Source organism: Pungitius pungitius, chromosome 14 (genome assembly GCF_949316345.1).
Source record: "Pungitius pungitius chromosome 14, fPunPun2.1, whole genome shotgun sequence".
NCBI lineage: Eukaryota > Metazoa > Chordata > Actinopteri > Perciformes > Gasterosteidae > Pungitius > Pungitius pungitius.
In genome coordinates, this window is record NC_084913.1 from 13210602 (window position 1) to 13228227 (window position 17626).

The following is a 17626-nucleotide window of genomic DNA, read 5'->3' on the forward strand; positions in this document are numbered from 1 at the left end:
CATCACTATTTTTCTACAGAAGCCCAGAGCAGAAAAAAACATCTCTGGCTCCAGAGAGAGAGAGAGAAAACACACTAAACAAAGATGGAAATCAGAATATTGTTGTTAGCATTTAGTTCTTAGCAGCTTTGTTGCAATTTGTTAGAAGGGTTTTCCTATCATACAAAAAAATATTTTTTTATGATCCTCATCTTCTGTCACTGACCTGTGAGTTTGTCTGTATCAAAGGTTGATACAAGTTATATTCGATCTTTTGATCTATCCCTATTTGTTGGTTCTGTCCAACTAAAACTAATGCAACATGTGAATGTGCTCTCTTTGTAATACCTGATATGGTTTGACATCTTGAGTCTCTTTGAAGACTAAAATGGCCTCTTTGATTCTTTGCAAAAAACAAGATGAAAGGTCCTTTTCCCTTCCAGCCAACAATGTTAAAGTTGTGCTTTATTTGTTTGCTACCCCAAAAAACATTGCAGACGCCACTGCCCTCCAAAAGTGCCAATTTTAGAAAGATGTTTGGAAAAGAGCCCACTCATTTCCTTTTTGCCAATGATAGCATTTCTATCTGGGTACCGTGGCAACACGTCACACAGGACACCTCTGTAGTGATCTCTGGGAATAAAAAATACAAAAAAATCCCGGCACAGTGAAGCCACAATGTACGAGACAATTGGAGAGAGGAGGTGTCTGATGTGAGGGCCGAACGCGTCTCTGTGGCCTAATGGCTGCTCCCTCTATTAATAAAAGATAACCAGTCAATTATTACGACTGGAGGGTGGAGGGCAGTCGAGGAGCCGTGTGTGTGTGTGCGTGTGTGCGCGTGTGTGTGTGGAATTTCATGATTGCTTTGAGTTTCAGTGGAGGAGGGACGGCTTGTGTCCTCGGGGTCTATGTGCGCCGGTCTCCCCCCCCCCCCCCCCCCCCCCCTCTCTCCACCTGCTTCATCCTTCTCTGGGGTTTTCTGTCCCTCTTTTTGTCACATCTTGTTGCAAAAACACAGAATTGGACTACAAGCTAGTGGCTAAACATTGTCCTTAAATTAACCTGCAATCAAGCCTTATTTTTCTATGGATTCTACCTTTACGTTTACCTGCTAATCAATGGATTTGTTCTGCCTGGTTGTTTATCTGTCATTTAGTTTTTGTTTCAGTTTTGATTTTTGTCATCTTAGTGTTTTCTTGTTTCCTCCTGCAACGTCTTCTATGTTGCCCCCCCCCGGCGCGATTTCCTTTTGAAGCTTGCACGATTTCTTCTTGTGCTCGTTATTATCCTGCTAAGCAAATTAAAAATGTAAATCATCTGACTGTCTAAAACGCGCGCACATCTGCAGCTTGTTTACACCAAACCAATTTAAATGAAGAGAATGTTAAGAGATGATGTTTTTTTCTTTTTCCTCTCCAGTTGGTTGTGCATGTACGAGAATGCCGACAGACATATTTCGTACATTTTAATTTATTTTTATTCTCCCTTTGTCCCATTCTTATTTTGATGAATGAACAGACTAAACAGGTGTTAAACCGTTTATTTCATCCATCGTGTTGTTAAATGTTTCTCCTTTATCTTCTCTTTCTACTCCATCTTTCATGTGCACATTGGCTTCCTCCCTTGCCGCTTTCCTCCCTTAATGCCAATTAAGAAATACCACGTACCAATCCCAGCCTACATTATTAGGGTAAAACTTTGGAGGATGTTTTCCTCACCTAACGAGTAATGGCATTTTTTACCGTGTCAGTAAAGCCTTTTGCTGTGTTCCCCCTGACCTCCTTTCAGGAAAAAAAGCTTGTTGTTGTGAATTTAGGGGGGGGGGGGGGGGTTGTGAAAAGGAGAAGGCAGAGCTGTATCTATCTGCTTTTGGCCTTGTTGGCCTCCAGAGCTTAATGATCTACTGACACAGAGTCCATGAGGAAATATGAGCACGATTTATAGGAAGCTTAGGACACAGTTTAGACTTTGCCTCCAGTGTTTTATTTATTTTATTGATAAGCAACAGAGTTAATGTATGACTGTGTACTCTAGTGTGGGACTTGCTCTTGTCTTGTGACCTTCATCCTCCTTAATTGTTTAGACTTCAAATGAAGGTTTACCTATTTTGCAGTGAGCTCCACCTCCCCACATGTTTGAATATATGGTGTCTCTTGTGGTTTTGTGTCCCAAATCAGCTGTTAGCATTATTTCTGAATCTACTCATGAATGCACAGAAAACCTGACTGCTTCCACATTATATGGAGCCTCACAGTATGAAACCATTAGGATGACTCAATGCGATAAAACCTATTAATTAATGAGTTGTAGAAGAATTGGTAGGATTATGTTATATTTGGACTGAGCTACGCCAGCAACCAACAGCTGCCATGAGATGAGAGTAGAATCAATCTTCTCATCTCTCTCTTAACTAGTATGAGAACATGTGTATGTCCCAAAATGTTTTCCTTTAAGTTAAGAAGTGTGTGTGTGTGTGTGTTTGGACTAGCACACATTCATTCTCATGCTCACACTAAGCTTTCCCTGTCAGAGCCACTCGCTCTTGACAGGTTGAATTCAATCTATTTTAAGACCAAGTATGTCCTGAGCTTCATCACCAACACAGACACACAACCGCACTCACACAAACACGCACGCACACCCCATCCACGCTCCGCTCTGTCACATCACTGCACCGTCGCCCCACCCGGCCGGTAAATCCCACATCTGAATATTGCATGAGCAGCTGAGCGCTGGAGAGCCCCCGGCACACAATAATGTGAAGGAACCACAGCAGACTGACTAGTGTGTGTGTGCGCGCGTGTGTGCCTGTGTGCCTGTGTGCATGTCTTTCTGGCTCGTTGTTATCGAGGTGTTCACAGGGCTGTCGGGTGCGGATCAGTGATGGAATCCAACACGAGGGTAGTGGATACGGGTCACATCCCGACCGTATGCTAATGTGCTCATTTCTAGACTTCAATATGCAGCAACCATCACGCTGCGGCATCTCAGAGGATGAGTTCTACATTTCATATCAGTCACTGGGATCATTTTAGAGGCCGTTTTTGAGCCAACAGTTGAATCAAAACCTCAAAATCCTCTGAACATTGTTATCTTCCCAAAGGTTGCATTTCTTGCAAATATTAGGAGGCATTAGTTTGAGCTATAGGTGCTTCTAAGAAACAAGGATCTTAATGCACATAGGAGCGGTTAAAGGATTAGTAGGGTATAATTTGGTGTTTAGCACATTGTCTGAAATGTCATGAAGTCAATGTATACATTAGCATGGATTGAGGCATGTTAACAACTGGAGCAACACATGGGAGTATCCCATGAAAAACCAAACGATGATTTGAATAATATCCAAAAAGTTGCTCCTCCCTTTTCCTTTCAGGAAAGGTGAACATTTGCGCTTGTGAAAAAGTCCTCCATGTTTATAGAAGCAAATCCAAAGTTGTCCCGGGTGCAGACGGGAGAGCAAAGTGAAATGTGCAGCTGTGAGTGTGATTGGTCAGAATGATCCCTTCTGACAGGAGTCATCGGAGCCCCTTGTGACTGCGGCTGGAGCTGTTGACGTTCCTGTGTGGTATCGATGGACCTCTCCATCTCCCTGGTGACGCCCTCTAATCACTTTATTGCACTGGTCACTGATCTGACATCCCAGATAAACCATCCTATTTCATCCAATTAACAGATCATCTTTTTTCTTGTTTTGTTTTTGAATGAGGGACCCTGAGGGCTGAGACGCTGTCAGGTCATTATTGGGGGAGATTGTTATGTTCAATAATAATCACGGTTGGTGCCAAGAACAGAACACAAGGCTTGGATTAACTTGATTGTGACTGATTCCATGAATCAGAGGTTAAAAGCCTACTTTTACTTTTTGGATTAGGATTTCACCATTTAAAAAAAAAAAAGCTTTTAAAAAATGCTTTTATAGGGATTCTTTTATAATGGGTCCCAGCCTTTGAGTCGTTAACAGTTCCACCAAAGAGGCGTGTTCCCTGTGAAGAGATCAAATCAATATTTATCAAAAGAATAAAATATTTAAAAGAAAAATGAACTATTACTACTAGTAGTATTTTAGAAAAGAAATATGATACTTTAAAAACAACCACAGAAATACGGATCAACTCCCAACCGAGCTGATATCTTCAGTAGTACAAGTATTGGTACTCCTACTTCCATTAGTATTGCCCTAACAAGTTTTTATTATGTTTTATTGCATGAAGTTTATTAACGTTGATTCTTTGGCTTTAGTTTTCTTCCTGCCCCTTTCTTCTCTTTTTCTATTAGTAACTTTTACACAACTAACTAACCTCACCATGCTGTTAACGCTGGCTTTAAAATGACCTGCTCTGTTGTTCTTCTTTAACCCCTCAGTATTTAAACATTAAAGTGCCACGGCTAAAATCACAAGAGTAATCAAGAATCTGATAAAGTCCATCAGTGAGTAAAAACAGCTTTTCCTGACTATTGTTCTTGTGGCTCTGCTTCAGCAGGACGGGCCTGTAACTGGGATTCAAAGGCTTGAATCCGACTAAAAATGTCTGGCTGTCAAATCTGTTTTTGCGCCCTTTAAGATGAATAGTTTCATCCGGCTGTGACTGTGCAAATGTGGCTCTCACGCTCTCTCATTATGTAACGCTCACTTTCTCCATCGCTTACTGCTTTGATTTCCCTCCTTTTCTCTTTGCGCTTTTTGTTTCTTAGCTTTGTGTCTCTGGTCTCTGGACATTCTCAGGCTTCCTGGCATCTCACCCCGAGCCCCAGTCCACCAACACAATACCAACCCAACAGGAGGGAAGAAAAACAAGAAAAGACTGCCTGATCATCACTCTGAGCCTTTTTAAACTTCTATCAATTCATGGCGTTTACAAATTCCCACCCGCCGGGCGGGAGGAGGGCGAGCTAATTACCTCACTGGCTTGTCAATCTGTTGCTGGAGTCCTTGCTGTTGACGAACCCCGATCCTGTTCTATTTATATGGTGGAGACCAAAAATAGAGGGAACTTTCTGACAAACGATTGAACAACGATGTTGCTTTGTGCCTGCTAGTTGTATAAAGATGCAGGATTTTGAATGTAGGACTTGAATATTTTTATATCGTGGTAAATACTGGTATTTTTGTGAGAACTTGTTCCACCAAAGCAATCAAGTAGACTATGTGGTTTGTACAAATCTACAGCGATGTGAGACTGCGATCTCTCGCACCCCGTCTCCCTTCATTCACAAATCAGAAGAATTCCCTCCTGTGTCTCGTTTATTACTTCTTTCTCAAGCGGGGCAAAAGATGGTGACTGTCGTGTTGCGGGAGGTGTTGAAATGCCACGTCGGTCATTCTGTGTGCGTGTGTGCGTGCACACATAGAGGGTTATTTAAATAACTGAATGCAGTAGTCCTGTGTAATGTTCATGTCTCAGGTTTCAGTGTAGGCCATGTGGCCACTGCTTCTTCTTCTACCCTCTGATCTCAAAGCATGTAGAAATATTACATGAACACTATATGCTGCAGTGTGTGTGTGTGTGTGTGTGTGTGTGTGTGTATGTGTGTATGTGACACCGGTTGCCATGGTGACAGCTAAGCTGTGTATCTTTTAAGTTTGAAGAAGGTGTGATGAAGGCCATGTTGCTAGTGCGGGAGGCACAGATGTGTAAACCCGTCTCGTGGAGAGAGAGAAGCACACAGGAATCACGTCTCCAATGTGAGGGAAATGGAGCACAGAATGGTGGAGGATTGATGATGTGCAGCTCATGGACATATGAGCTGCTACTGCTTTAACACTAGAGTGATGAAAAGCTCCATTATTAAAGGTCAGAGGGATGAGAATAAACTGTACTTGAGAGCTGCAGCTTTCCTCCACATCCATGAGAACATTTGGTCCACAAAAATTAAAGTGGAGTGAAAATAGAGAATTCTTTACTTGTTTGTATAGTTTTCTTTTGCATTTGTTTTTAAAGAATATTGCGTTTCAATAGTCCGTTTTGCTTTGGAAGCTTCCTAACTGAGTGAAATCACTCTGAAGTAGTGGGCGCCATGATAAGAGCTGTTTGAGCTCTAGTGACTCATGCCTTTTGCTCCCCCTTAATGAAGTCTCCTTACCGTCTTTCCTTGACCCCGTGACGTTTCCCACATTAGGAATAGTGGTTAGGAATAGACCCTTAGGAGGTCAGAAAATGACGAGAAAGATGTCTCCGCAGAAAGTTTATATGCAAAAGGTAAGATGTGGCTCCTTGCATGTGACATATTTAATGAGTCGCTCCAAGTTTCCTTTTTGTACTCTTTAAATATACTAAACTTCGCTGCGATAGAGTTCTTTTGTTTTTTTTTACCAGAACCCCAAGAGACGTGAGAATGTAGGTCACTTCAACTCATCCAACATTTATGCAACTGGGAAAAATATGAGCCTGGTGTTGGGCAGGTGCAGGAAGATGATGTTAAATACCAAACATGATTATATACAGATGTCCGATCAAGGAATGAATAAACACAGGCAAAAGATGTTTCATTTAAACATATGTGAAGAAAAAATACATCCTGTTTTATAGATGTATAATTCAATAACAAACATCCACCAGATTATACAAGTGAAAAGAAAGCTTGCAGAGACCCATCATTTCCAATGATTCCATGACCACTGGAAGTACTCCTCTTCGCTGGATTGTTATGCTCATTTTCAGGTTCATACTTTATTGGGTTACTAGAACATATCCAAGTCAAGGTCAACAGGCCTCTGGTGTTTAGAATTAATGCTGCAAACAGGACTGTGGATTATGTGGTTAAAGGGTTTTTTTGGTGTTTGGCATCTCTTATCAGTCAGTCCACACTGTTCCATCTATGCTGGATAGTTGTTTTGCGATCAGAAGCGGTTAGAAGGCAGCCATCTTTTTGTAAACACAGACAGAATAAAAAAAGTTTCTAAATAAGTTTATTTCTTTTTGTCTTTTGCAAAAGAGAAAAAAATGAAATGTGGCAGTGATGAGGTGAGGCCTCCAGTGTCCAAACACAGAAATGTCAGAACAGAAGAAGTGCATCGTTATAATGCACATTAGTCTGTCTGATTATGCTCTACTTCATACATAACTAATGTTTAACCTACAACTGAGAAGGGGGGGGGGGAAGCATTTCCATGGCAACCAGGGAAATGCATGAAGTCTGTCGGAGTAGCCGACCAATGGTGGTCAGTTTGGACCCATTATTTTGTTTGCCTCACATCAACAAATCCCAAAGCCCCCATAGCCCCTCCCATCAGGGCTGTGTGTGCGCGAGTGTGCATGTGTGAGACTGCTTCATGTGCGTCTGCCAATTTACTGCTGGTCTTGTGTTTCAAATATTAGAGGTAATCAGATCCTTCTGCCCCTCTTGGTTGGATCTGGACTCAGCCGGCCTGTGCGGTGTGGTCATCAAAGTGACCCAAAGGTCGCTGGTGTGAATCCATGAGACGATTGAAACGGGAGTCAAACTTTAGAGCCTTTGAGCAACAGAAAAACAAAGTTGACTTCTGAAATTGGATTAAAAGTGTATAGTTCTCATGTTTCTGCATTAAGTGTGAAGGCATGAGGAACTAGCTTAGCTTTGCATAGCAGCCCTTTTAGCTCCATAATGAACTTGTAACTTATTTTCGGACTCCCAGAAATGGGTCCAAATGTTTGATTCATGACACAATAACCACAACATGATAATTGTGAGCGAGATGGAGGTTTGTGACAGTTTCTGCTGCTCAGCCTTGAAGTTTGTTGAACGTTTCAATTTAGGCCTGAAACTCATTTTGATTCAGCAGATTAAGAAAATGTTTGATTTTCTTATCCAATCTCTTGGATCTCTTTTAATATTATTATACCTCCACTGCAGTTGCACTATACCTGGCCTTCAATACAACAGCAGAGCACTACAGTTAAGGGATGTGGCTGTAACACTTTTGAGCAGGGTCCCAGCCTGGTGGTGGCATGGAATCAAAAAGAAGGCAATTAATGCAATCATTATTGCTCTGGTTCATTCTTTGCTCTGTGGTTGAATCATGCGTTCACACCAAGCGAGACCCAAATGTTTTGCACCATAAGATTAGATGCAAAGTCGCGATGAGGCTGGAGCGAATCTGCGACGGCGCGAATTGAGGCAAAGTCGCGTCAAACGGCCAAATCCTAATCAGAAAATATGAGGGATAAATGAACAGTAACGTTGGCTGGGTGTGGGTACCCCAAGCTGTACGATGCATCCTCTTACCCATATTGTGACCGGCCCAGGGAAGACTTTGCACTTTAACAGGATAAAACTAACTGCTCTATCTGTAGCAAGTTGTAAATCGGCTTATTTGATGAAATTGCACTTTGTTGTTTCTTGTCCTTCTGGGTTTGTATTCTTTATGGTTGAAATGCATTTATTGAAAGTCGCTTTTGACGTGTAATGTAAAAAAAACATGTGTGCTTTCATCCCATCACTGCACTGAATATAGTGCAGGATGCTTATGTTGTTTAACGACACACTGCTGCTCAATATTAAGTCCGATTGCAGGAGGTTTGCTGAATAACAACACGTGGCTGTGCTTGAGCGTTACACGGTGTCCTGCCACGGGACAGTTCCAGCACAGAAGTATGATGCCCCAAATGTCTCCATCTGAAGGCGGAATACCCAGCGTCCAGTCGGGTGTCAAATGGACGTTCTTCGACTGCTCCTCTCGTGATATGTGATATGCTATCAACTCAGTTCTCACACCGTGTCCAAGCATCTATTTTCGGGCCTCTGTCTGTGGGTGCGGTCCGCGGCAGAAGAGCAGGAAGTGTGAAGTCTGGAAACCTCCTTATGGATCGTGTAGGGTTATCGTCAGTTCAAAATGTCGAGTTCTTTAACAGTTTTGTTTATTGACAAACTACCTGAAAAACAAATGGTGTCCCCTCATCGTGGGAAATAAATCATTTGCCAATGTCAACAAAAATGAGAGTGTGCAAATTCACTAAACAAGCAACATGGTTAGCCTCATGAATATCAAGTAAGCATGTTGACATTGTCATCGTTGGGATGCATCACATTTATCAAAGTCCTCGAGCTTCAGGAGCAGTGATTGACAGCTGCTCTGATTGGTTGTTTTTCTTTGGATGTGTTGGAATCTTGCGTCTGTCAGTAGTCTTTAAAGTGGGAAGAAGAACCTGATTCATTCCCATGTTATCGGTCTTGTGTACTACTTTCAGGGTGAGCAAACTATGACCAAAAGTATTTTTGTTATTAAAGCTGTAGCTTAAAGTACAAGATTTATGATTGTGTTTCCATCCCGGCGTCCTCTGCTGTGTGCATGCAGTACCTTGTGGACATATCTCTGCACCAGAGACAGATTCCTGTTGGTTTGTTGCTGGTACATGAATTAATTGCCTTTGCTATCGCAGCGCCCTTCTGGGCCTGCTGGTCCTTTCAACCCCCCCCCCCCCCCCCCCCTCGTCTACAGGTGGCGCTCCGGGTGTTTGGGCAGACCACAGCTGCTGTGGGCTGCAGCGAGGGGACAGAACAGTCCGTGCAAAATCGTGATGAAAGCTTTTCCAATTAATTGAAACTTTTTTTTTGCCTCTTGGGTGATCATCTGATGTATCAAAGGCAAAGTGTAAATGTAACCAGAATTACATTAACATATTTCAGAGCCAGATGTTTTTGAGACACATTCCAGATGTTGAAAAGATAAACCAACTCCTCTGTCAGCATATACTCAATCCAGTCGGTGAAGGGACGTAAAGTTATTCAACTCTGTTAAGTCTGTAAAAGGCTTTCTATCGCCTGCTGCTGAGAACACTGCGTAGCCAACCCAGGGGTTCCCTTTAATTTAACAGGTTACTTGTTTGGCGTGTAATCACTTTTTAAATGTAGAATATAAAAATGCACCCATCATTAAAGCTTTGCCTTGGAGTTCATGAATATAGTTTCTAGAATTTCAATATTAAAATTAGCGCCGTAGGAGAAGATTTGAGCTAATGATCATTGATAATTATGGCCTTGCTTTGGGTTTAACGTTAGTCAGCAGATGAGCCAGTCATCTGTCAGGTTGCCGTGTGTGTGTGAATAAATGCATCCAACCGGCTCGGTTCATACGAGGACCAAACCGGCGACATAACCCATCCATCTGTGTATCTGTGGCAGATGGGGGGTAGACATTAGTTATGTAGCACAGGTTTTTTCTTCTGATGGTGGATTTTCACCATCTGGATTAAAAAATAGCCGACCTCATTTGTTCCAAGTAAATGTGTCTTAGATATCCTCTAGATATGTGTAATTAAGTGTCAAGGGTTCATATTTCAAACTCTCCTTCAAAGCATTTGTAAGAAGACTAAAAAAAAGAGAGCGCTTGAGAGACCCTATTTTCACCTTCAGAAAGGTTTTTTTTTTTTAAGTCTGAACTTTTTGGGATGCAAACCCCACCACTATCCACAAGTGCTTTATTTGAGGTATATTGATGCTTTTAAAATTGGGCACGTCCTTTCAAAAAGCCTTCTTCAATAAAGAGAAGGCTTTTTTTTCTTCCATAGAAGATGTTATGAAACCCTGGAAACCAAATGATTTTTTATGAGGTCAAGCACTCAGGACTTTGGGCACAGATTCTCTTTCAAATGAACTAGTGTTCCACTGGAAATGTGATTTAAGCACTGTTCCTTTTGAGCAGATGCCGGGGCACTTTTATGACAAATCCGTTGTGGGGGATAAAAATGTGACTTCTGGTCAGAGCACTGTGGCAGATATCGCCCCCCCCCTCCACCAAACCAACATCCAGCCACCTAGCATAACTGAAATAGATGGTGCTGTGGGTGGGGTAGAACACAGAACGCGGGAACAAGAATGCGGCGTATTGTCCGCACCAGAGAAGACAATGCCGGCCTTCATTGGCTTGTGTCCATTGTGCTTGAGGTTTCTTGGGCTTGGCCGAAGAAGAGAGAGGTCTTCATTCAGTCAGCCGGGGGGGGGCGGGAGGAGGCAGGGTCTTCCAACCTGTCATGGCATCTCCTCTCTGCGCCCCGATGTTTCGTTGGCCCTGGAAGCTGATGGATGCGGCGTTTTGCTTTTTAGGGCTCAAAATAGGGGAAACGGAGAGGAGTTGAATTGCAACATCTCTCCTCCGCCACTTCCACTGTGGGACAAGGAACTTTGGCTGTTGAAGCGACACCCAACGCTGTGTAGCTGTGCCCCAGAATAATTTAGGAGTGATGTCATTGCACCGTTAAAAAGGGGCCAGCTGAGTTGGATGGTACACGCATGGAGCAAGTAGGCCTCCAGATTGCCAGCCTGTTCAGAGCAGCTTCTCCTCAAAGGAACCAAAGAAAGCCTCAAAAGAAAGAAGATTAAAAAAAAAGATTCTTTTTTCACGTTTCATCTTTTGAAGAAGTGTCTCAAAAGGTCGTGACCGGCTTGTTAAAGCAGCCCCCCCCAGCTCTCCCGCCAGCATCCAGCTCCAGTGTCTATTCAGAGGCTCGTCTGCTGCACCTCTCAGACAGAGTGATGAACAGAGGATTTAGCTCAGCCTGCCACAAAACCCTCAGTTACCATTGAGGTAGTCTAACAAGCACATGAATTAGGAAAATAAATCTTTAAAAGGTGGCTGCCTCATAACCTCAAGGTCCTCATGCTTTGTTGCATTATCTTATAGCAATTAGACCTCTGTTCACTCTGGATTTTTTATTTTTAAGGCTAATCCTGATCCTAATCCTTGGCTGATATTTGTCATTTAAAAATATTTTTGCGTGTGTGGTCCAGCCTTAGTTGCTATACTTAGAAAGAGTGATGCGCCGTAATAACCGGGAATCCTACACAATCATTTTGTATTGTACGCACGTTTTCATGGGGAATTGACACTCACAGGGCAGGCAGGTGGGGAGTTGGACGGGAGCGGGGGAAAAAAGAGTACATTTTGACTTATTTGTCACCATTATTTCAACCCGAACTGAATTGAATCCTGCAAAGTGGAAGTTTATCTTGAAAAAGACCATACGCACGGAACTTGGGCAAATGGAGACGTATTGCTGGCTATTGTAGAAAAGGCAATGAAATGCTGAGTAACCTTTTGTGAGATATCACACAACCCTTCGGTTGATGATTGGTTGCTATGCTAAAGGCTTCGAGCTTCTCTCACTGATCTGCAGGTGATCTGCTAAGTCACCAACACACACACACACACACACACCTACACACATGCAGCAGCACCAGGTGAGGGGGCAGAAGAAGACTGATGCAAGTAATGCAGGCTTGAATCTTATAACAAAAGCTGTGTATTTGCGGATGTTTTATGGGGACCATAACCTCAAGGACCTGGAAAGTTGACCTGTGATTGTTTAGAGGGCACCTTTCAGCAGCGTCAAATGAATACGTGCTGTATGAGAGGAGAGGTCATCAAACCGGACTGACCACGTGCTGTGTTTGCTTAGTTGTGAGCTGTTTGTGAATCTCTCTCTCTCTCTCTCTTCAGGTTGTGCAGTCTGACTCTGAAGAAGCTGGTCGTGGTGAGAGAACTTGATAAAGAGCTGATCTCTGCGGCCATAGCGGTTAAAATCCAGGTATATGGCACACACACGCACACAGGTGTGCACAGACAAAAAGAAGATCCAATGTTCCCTCTGACCTTTTAAATCTCAGTCTCTGATGAAGAGAAAAAAAGGCCATTATGATCAATATTTTATTGTCTATTTTAAATCCACACTTGGTTTTTGTACGTCCGAGGACAGTTACATCAAGTAACTTGTTTGACATTTAATTCAATATACTGAACATCAAAGACAGTAACATTTGTATTTAATATGGTCTCATGACTGTGATGATCATCAAACCAGCTGACCAGGAAGTAGGACAAATGCATGAAAAATATACTGTGAAATACATTGCATAAAATTTGCCACATGTTGTATTGTTGTGCACCTACCATTTGTTGTACAGGGCTCCAAACGGGTGCTGCGGTCCCATGAGATAGTGCTGCCACCCAGTGGGTCTGTGGAGACCGATCTGGCTCTCACCTTTTCACTGCAGGTAAAGAAATGAAATCACCATGCCGATGTTTTGAATGAATTTTTTTTTAAGTTCTACATTTTAATTAATTTTCTTCAGGTTATGTATGTGTGGGTTGAGTTTTATAATAATTGTTGCCATGGCTATCACTCAAACGGGCATATCCGTAAGATGTGGTGCTCTGTTTTGTATTTTGCAGATGCATCTCCTTTTGTGTGTGCACAAATGACTCCGTGTTAAAAGATCAGGCCTAATGATCTAGATATTGCTTTCTATCAACAAAAAGATCAAAACAAGCTGTCAGTCACTCTGCCAATGCCTCACGACTTATGTTTTCACTGAGTCAAACACAACAAACCAACAGTCCCTCTAGAACTAACTTTATTGCTCTTTACTCATGAATGTTTAATGTTTAAGAAATTCTTTAATTAAAAACCAACGTTTCAGGGGTGTGTGTGTGCGTGCGTGTGTGTGTGTGTGTTTGAAATTAGTTGATGGTTTTAATCTTTTAAGGGAATTTATCGACATAATTTAGCTACCAGTTCAATTCTTTTATTTTTCCCTGTTTCTTCTCCTTCAAGTACCCTCACTTCTTAAAACGAGAAGGGAACAAGCTGCAGATCATGCTGCAAAGGCGGAAGAGATACAAGAACCGAACCATCTTGGGCTACAAGACTCTGGCAGTGGGATCTATCGACATGGCCGAGGTACAGTTTGGCATCCGTCTTGGGGTTGGAGACGGCGTGTGGCCAGTAGAGGACCACGTGGTCTCTTCTGTCCCACTTGGTGCCTTGAAGTCTCATCAGAGGAGGAGGAGGAGGCACAAAGGTGCATCAGCTCTAACAGGCTGTCAGCTGAAAATAATGAGAAAACGGTAGATGTAGAAGCTGAAGGTTGACCTTAAGAGACGTTGTACTCCTCGTCTTATGCTCAGGGGATTGGCTCGGCCTCGTGTCCTCCTGCCTGTTTGAACAGCTGCCTTCAAAAATTCCATTAGCCCTTTAATTAATCTGGATAAAGTACACCTCTATCTTAGAAAGGCTTCAGATAATTTCACTCTCTCATTGCAAACCTGCTTCTTTACAAACCCTCCTTAAAGAAGTGAAGATAAACTCAGTTGTTCAGATACTCTGCTTGTTCCTTGTGTTTTGATGAGCAGCAATACAGGAATTCATCTGAAGTCTTCCTTCAGATGAATATCAAGGTTTCAGTTCACACGCGGCTGATACGCACAACGCTCACTGGAGATGATCAAGGTCACATTTCAGCAGCTGAGGAAAAACAAACAAACGCAGAGCTGTAGCTACTTGAGCACAGGGAAGACATGGTTCTCATTTTTTTTTTAAGCTCAAGGTTACAAAGCGGCTTTAACACAGCAAACAATATCCAAAGCAAACGGCAATAGGCCGACTTGGTCTGACGGGAGCAGAGAGACTCTCACTGCAGGCGGCGCTCTCCTGAAGTGAGCTGCAGCATTGAGTATGAAATAATAAAGACACCTGGGGATGTGGAGAGAGAAACCCGTTCTAGAGCATTTTACAGGATTGTCAACATAAGTTAAAATTTGATTGTTCAAGGTGAGTGAAACCGATTTTTGAGTGTTTTCTTTGCCCCGGTAACTTGAATTACATACAAGTGTTGTTCCATATCAGAATTATTCTGTTGGATTCAAAATGGAATCTCCGGATACCTCATGCATCGATCATAAAGCATCCAAGGTCGGCAGTGTTAATGTCTCCTCGGGGTGGGTATTTCTTGCATTTTGGGATATGAAGTATTCCTCCGTCCCCCACCAGGTGATGCAGCACCCGACCGAGGGAGGCCAGGTCCTGCCTCTGTGCAGCAACCAGAAGGAGCTGCTGGGGAAGGTGGCCGAGATCTGGATCGTGTCTCTGTCCAGTCAGCCGATAGACCACGAGGAGGCCGCCCTGCAGGGAGGACAGAAGATCAAATGCTCCGGTACGCGTTTGGCCTCCAGTTACTTAGGGTCCTCGGAGTTTAACGTGACAGGAAGCCGTCCTGACCGATTCGGCTCGGGTGGCATTCAGTGTGCTGTACGCCATGTTGATTTAGCTCCTGGCTGCATGTCCAAATGCAAAAGGGCATTGAAGTATGTATGAGGCGTCTCCTTCACTCCCGTCTTTTAATCTTCCCACTTGTCCTCCTCTTCAGATAACTACTCCGAGGAGGAGTACGAGAGCTTCTCCTCCGAGCAGGAGGCCAGCGACGATGCCGTGCAGGTTCAGGTGAGTCCGCCTCGACATCATGGAGAAAAGCAGACTTTTATAGGTCGTGGTGCACGAGAGAATCAAGTCGCCTGGTTAAGTCGGCTGATCGTGTGGCACATCTTGTTTGTGCACCACATCATTTGCTGAGAAAAAGGCTGAATTTGAACTTTTGTTCAATTTGTGTCTTATTTTCAGGATCTGGAGGATGACGAGTACGATGTGAGGAAGCCAAAGAAGCAGAGGAGGTCGATTGTGAGGACCCCCTCCATCACCAGAGTAAGGAACCAGGCCCAGCTGTAAGATAAATAAACAATGCGTGGACCTTTTTATTTTGAGCGTCCCCTTCTGTAGGGACAACCGAGACAGCGACTGAACCCACACAGGGGGCCCCAGTACCATGGTGGTTAAACTGGTGGTTTGGGCTATATCCCGGCCAGGGGAAGTGACTACTCTGTGGAAGAGGTGTAGACTTCAGTTGGACTCGAGCACATTTTTATGAATATAGATTTGAGATGACTTTGGTTAAATAAACGTTCTTACATTGATTCATTTGCAAGATCGAACAAGCTTTAATGGCACTGTTCAAAAAAATTATATATATGCATATATATATATATATATATATATATATAATATATGCATATATATAGCTCAGTAAACCGGAGCAGGAGATAAAAGCCCCAGATAGAAGATGTGTGCATGATGTTGCTTGATTATTGATTTACATGAGCACATGCAGTAGGCTCGATAGCCAGCCCAAACTGCAAGTGCATCTACTGCCGGTAAAATGAGTGGAACGGAGGATGCCAGCGGCTGCTTTCTCTCTGTGGAGTGCTGATAGTCAATCCCACCTGGTTGGCAGACTGGCTGACGGGCGGCTGTGTGTTTGCTCTCCTGTGTTTTAGCAGCAGAACTTTAAGCAGCGCGTGGTGGCTCTCCTCAAGCGCTTCAGGGTTTCAGATGAGGTGAGTGCTTCCCGTGTTGCCCGTGCTGTGGAGCTGCTGAGCTCCCAAACATGCTGATGTCTGTGCTTGTGTGTGTGTCTGTGTGAAGGTGCTGGACTCGGAGCAGGACCCCGCAGAGCCGCCCCCCGAGGTGGAGGAAGAGGACCTGGACCTGGACAGCGTAGAGTTTGAGAACCCGAGTGACAGCGGCCCGGAGCTGGACGACGACGACAGCGTCCTCAGCACCCCCAAACCCAAACTCAAGTGAGTGGTTCCTCGCTTTGAGCCGCTCAACATGGATCGAGCCAATATGTTCTGTGCAAGTGACATTTTGACCTCAGTATTTGAAAGCAAATGCTTTTTCTTCTAGGTTTTAAAGTAAAACTTTCTTCCTCTTCCAGCAGTTTCCCGTTTTAATCTATAAAGAGGAGATTGACTTTGAGTCCCCAGTGTGGGTAAAGCTCCATTATAAGCCGGATCTGTCCCTTTATTCAATTCTTTGACTTGTTCTTATTTCATTAACCTTTTGGTCTTTCTGCCCGAGAAAAGCTCCTTGAACGTTGCAGAAGGAGACTCGTATTTTCTTTCGCTTCAGCCCAGGTCGCTTCCTGTGTTTCAGGCCCTACTTCGAGGGTCTCTCCCTCTCCAGCTCTCAGACGGAGATCGGCAGCATCCACAGCAGCCGGAGCCACCGGGAGCCTCCGAGCCCGGTGAGAGGCCGCGCATCCGGTAGCACAACGCGGGGAACCCTCCTGGATAAGCTCGGCTGGGATTGTCCTTCTGCGTCATTAGAGCATGCAGCTCGTTCGTTTCTGGGGAAATCCCACTTTGCCTCCTCTACGTTTGCTCAAACAAACGTCACAGATAACCGAGCTGCCCCGACGCCGCGCGGCACAAAGGCGTCACTCATCCCGTTAAAGGAGTCTTTGAGGTTTAATCCAGATCCAAAGGGAGTTTGCCTATGAAACTCTAGGGGTGTTGAACGAATGATTCATCACAAGATGTTGAATCCTGCTCACCTGCTCATTCCAGATGGACCCGGAGAAGACCAAGTGTGCTGCGGCCAAGTTTCCAGGTGACGGTGTGTCTGGTAGCGTCTCCTTTGTGAGTATCACCTCTTCAAGCTGCTCACAAGCCGTTTTGAGTGACTCGGGTTGCTAAGCAACAGATTGCATGTTGACTCCATGTCAGCTTACAGACTGTTCCTTATCCTCTGTGTGTGTCATTATACATCCTCATGATTTCTGTGTGTGGTTGTTCTTTTGACTGTGAAAGTTCCAACATATCACATACATGTATCTCACTCTATATAATTATCGATGACTCGTAAACCGTGCCGCTGGTTTTGTCTCTTTGTGTTTTGTCTCAGGAGCAACCCGAGCCGGTCACTCCGACCACAGAGCTGGAGATGGACAACATGGACACGTTTCTAGAGCGACTACCGCCGAGTGGCAAAATGACCAAGACCGAGTCACTAATCCTTTCATCCAACAGGTAGAACTACATAAACACCCGCAATCCGCTCTT

At 43.8% G+C, this 17626-nt stretch overlaps 1 protein-coding gene across 3 annotated transcripts in view; it reads left to right on the plus strand.

Annotated features, from left to right (window-relative positions):
- The window catches only part of pacs2 (phosphofurin acidic cluster sorting protein 2), a 39422-nt gene that overhangs the window by 12336 nt on the left and 9460 nt on the right, over positions 1–17626 (plus strand). For 2 of the 3 annotated variants that reach the window (XM_037486343.2, XM_037486344.2), the window contains exons 2-12: positions 12395–12482; positions 12859–12948; positions 13509–13634; positions 14724–14886; positions 15100–15173; positions 15351–15431; positions 16061–16120; positions 16209–16363; positions 16719–16809; positions 17132–17203; positions 17469–17593. In XM_037486343.2, the coding sequence (XP_037342240.2) occupies positions 12395–12482; positions 12859–12948; positions 13509–13634; positions 14724–14886; positions 15100–15173; positions 15351–15431; positions 16061–16120; positions 16209–16363; positions 16719–16809; positions 17132–17203; positions 17469–17593 (1125 nt within the window). The remainder of the gene's footprint in view (positions 1–12394; positions 12483–12858; positions 12949–13508; positions 13635–14723; positions 14887–15099; positions 15174–15350; positions 15432–16060; positions 16121–16208; positions 16364–16718; positions 16810–17131; positions 17204–17468; positions 17594–17626) is intronic. The other variant, XM_062557148.1, reaches the window with a different exon arrangement.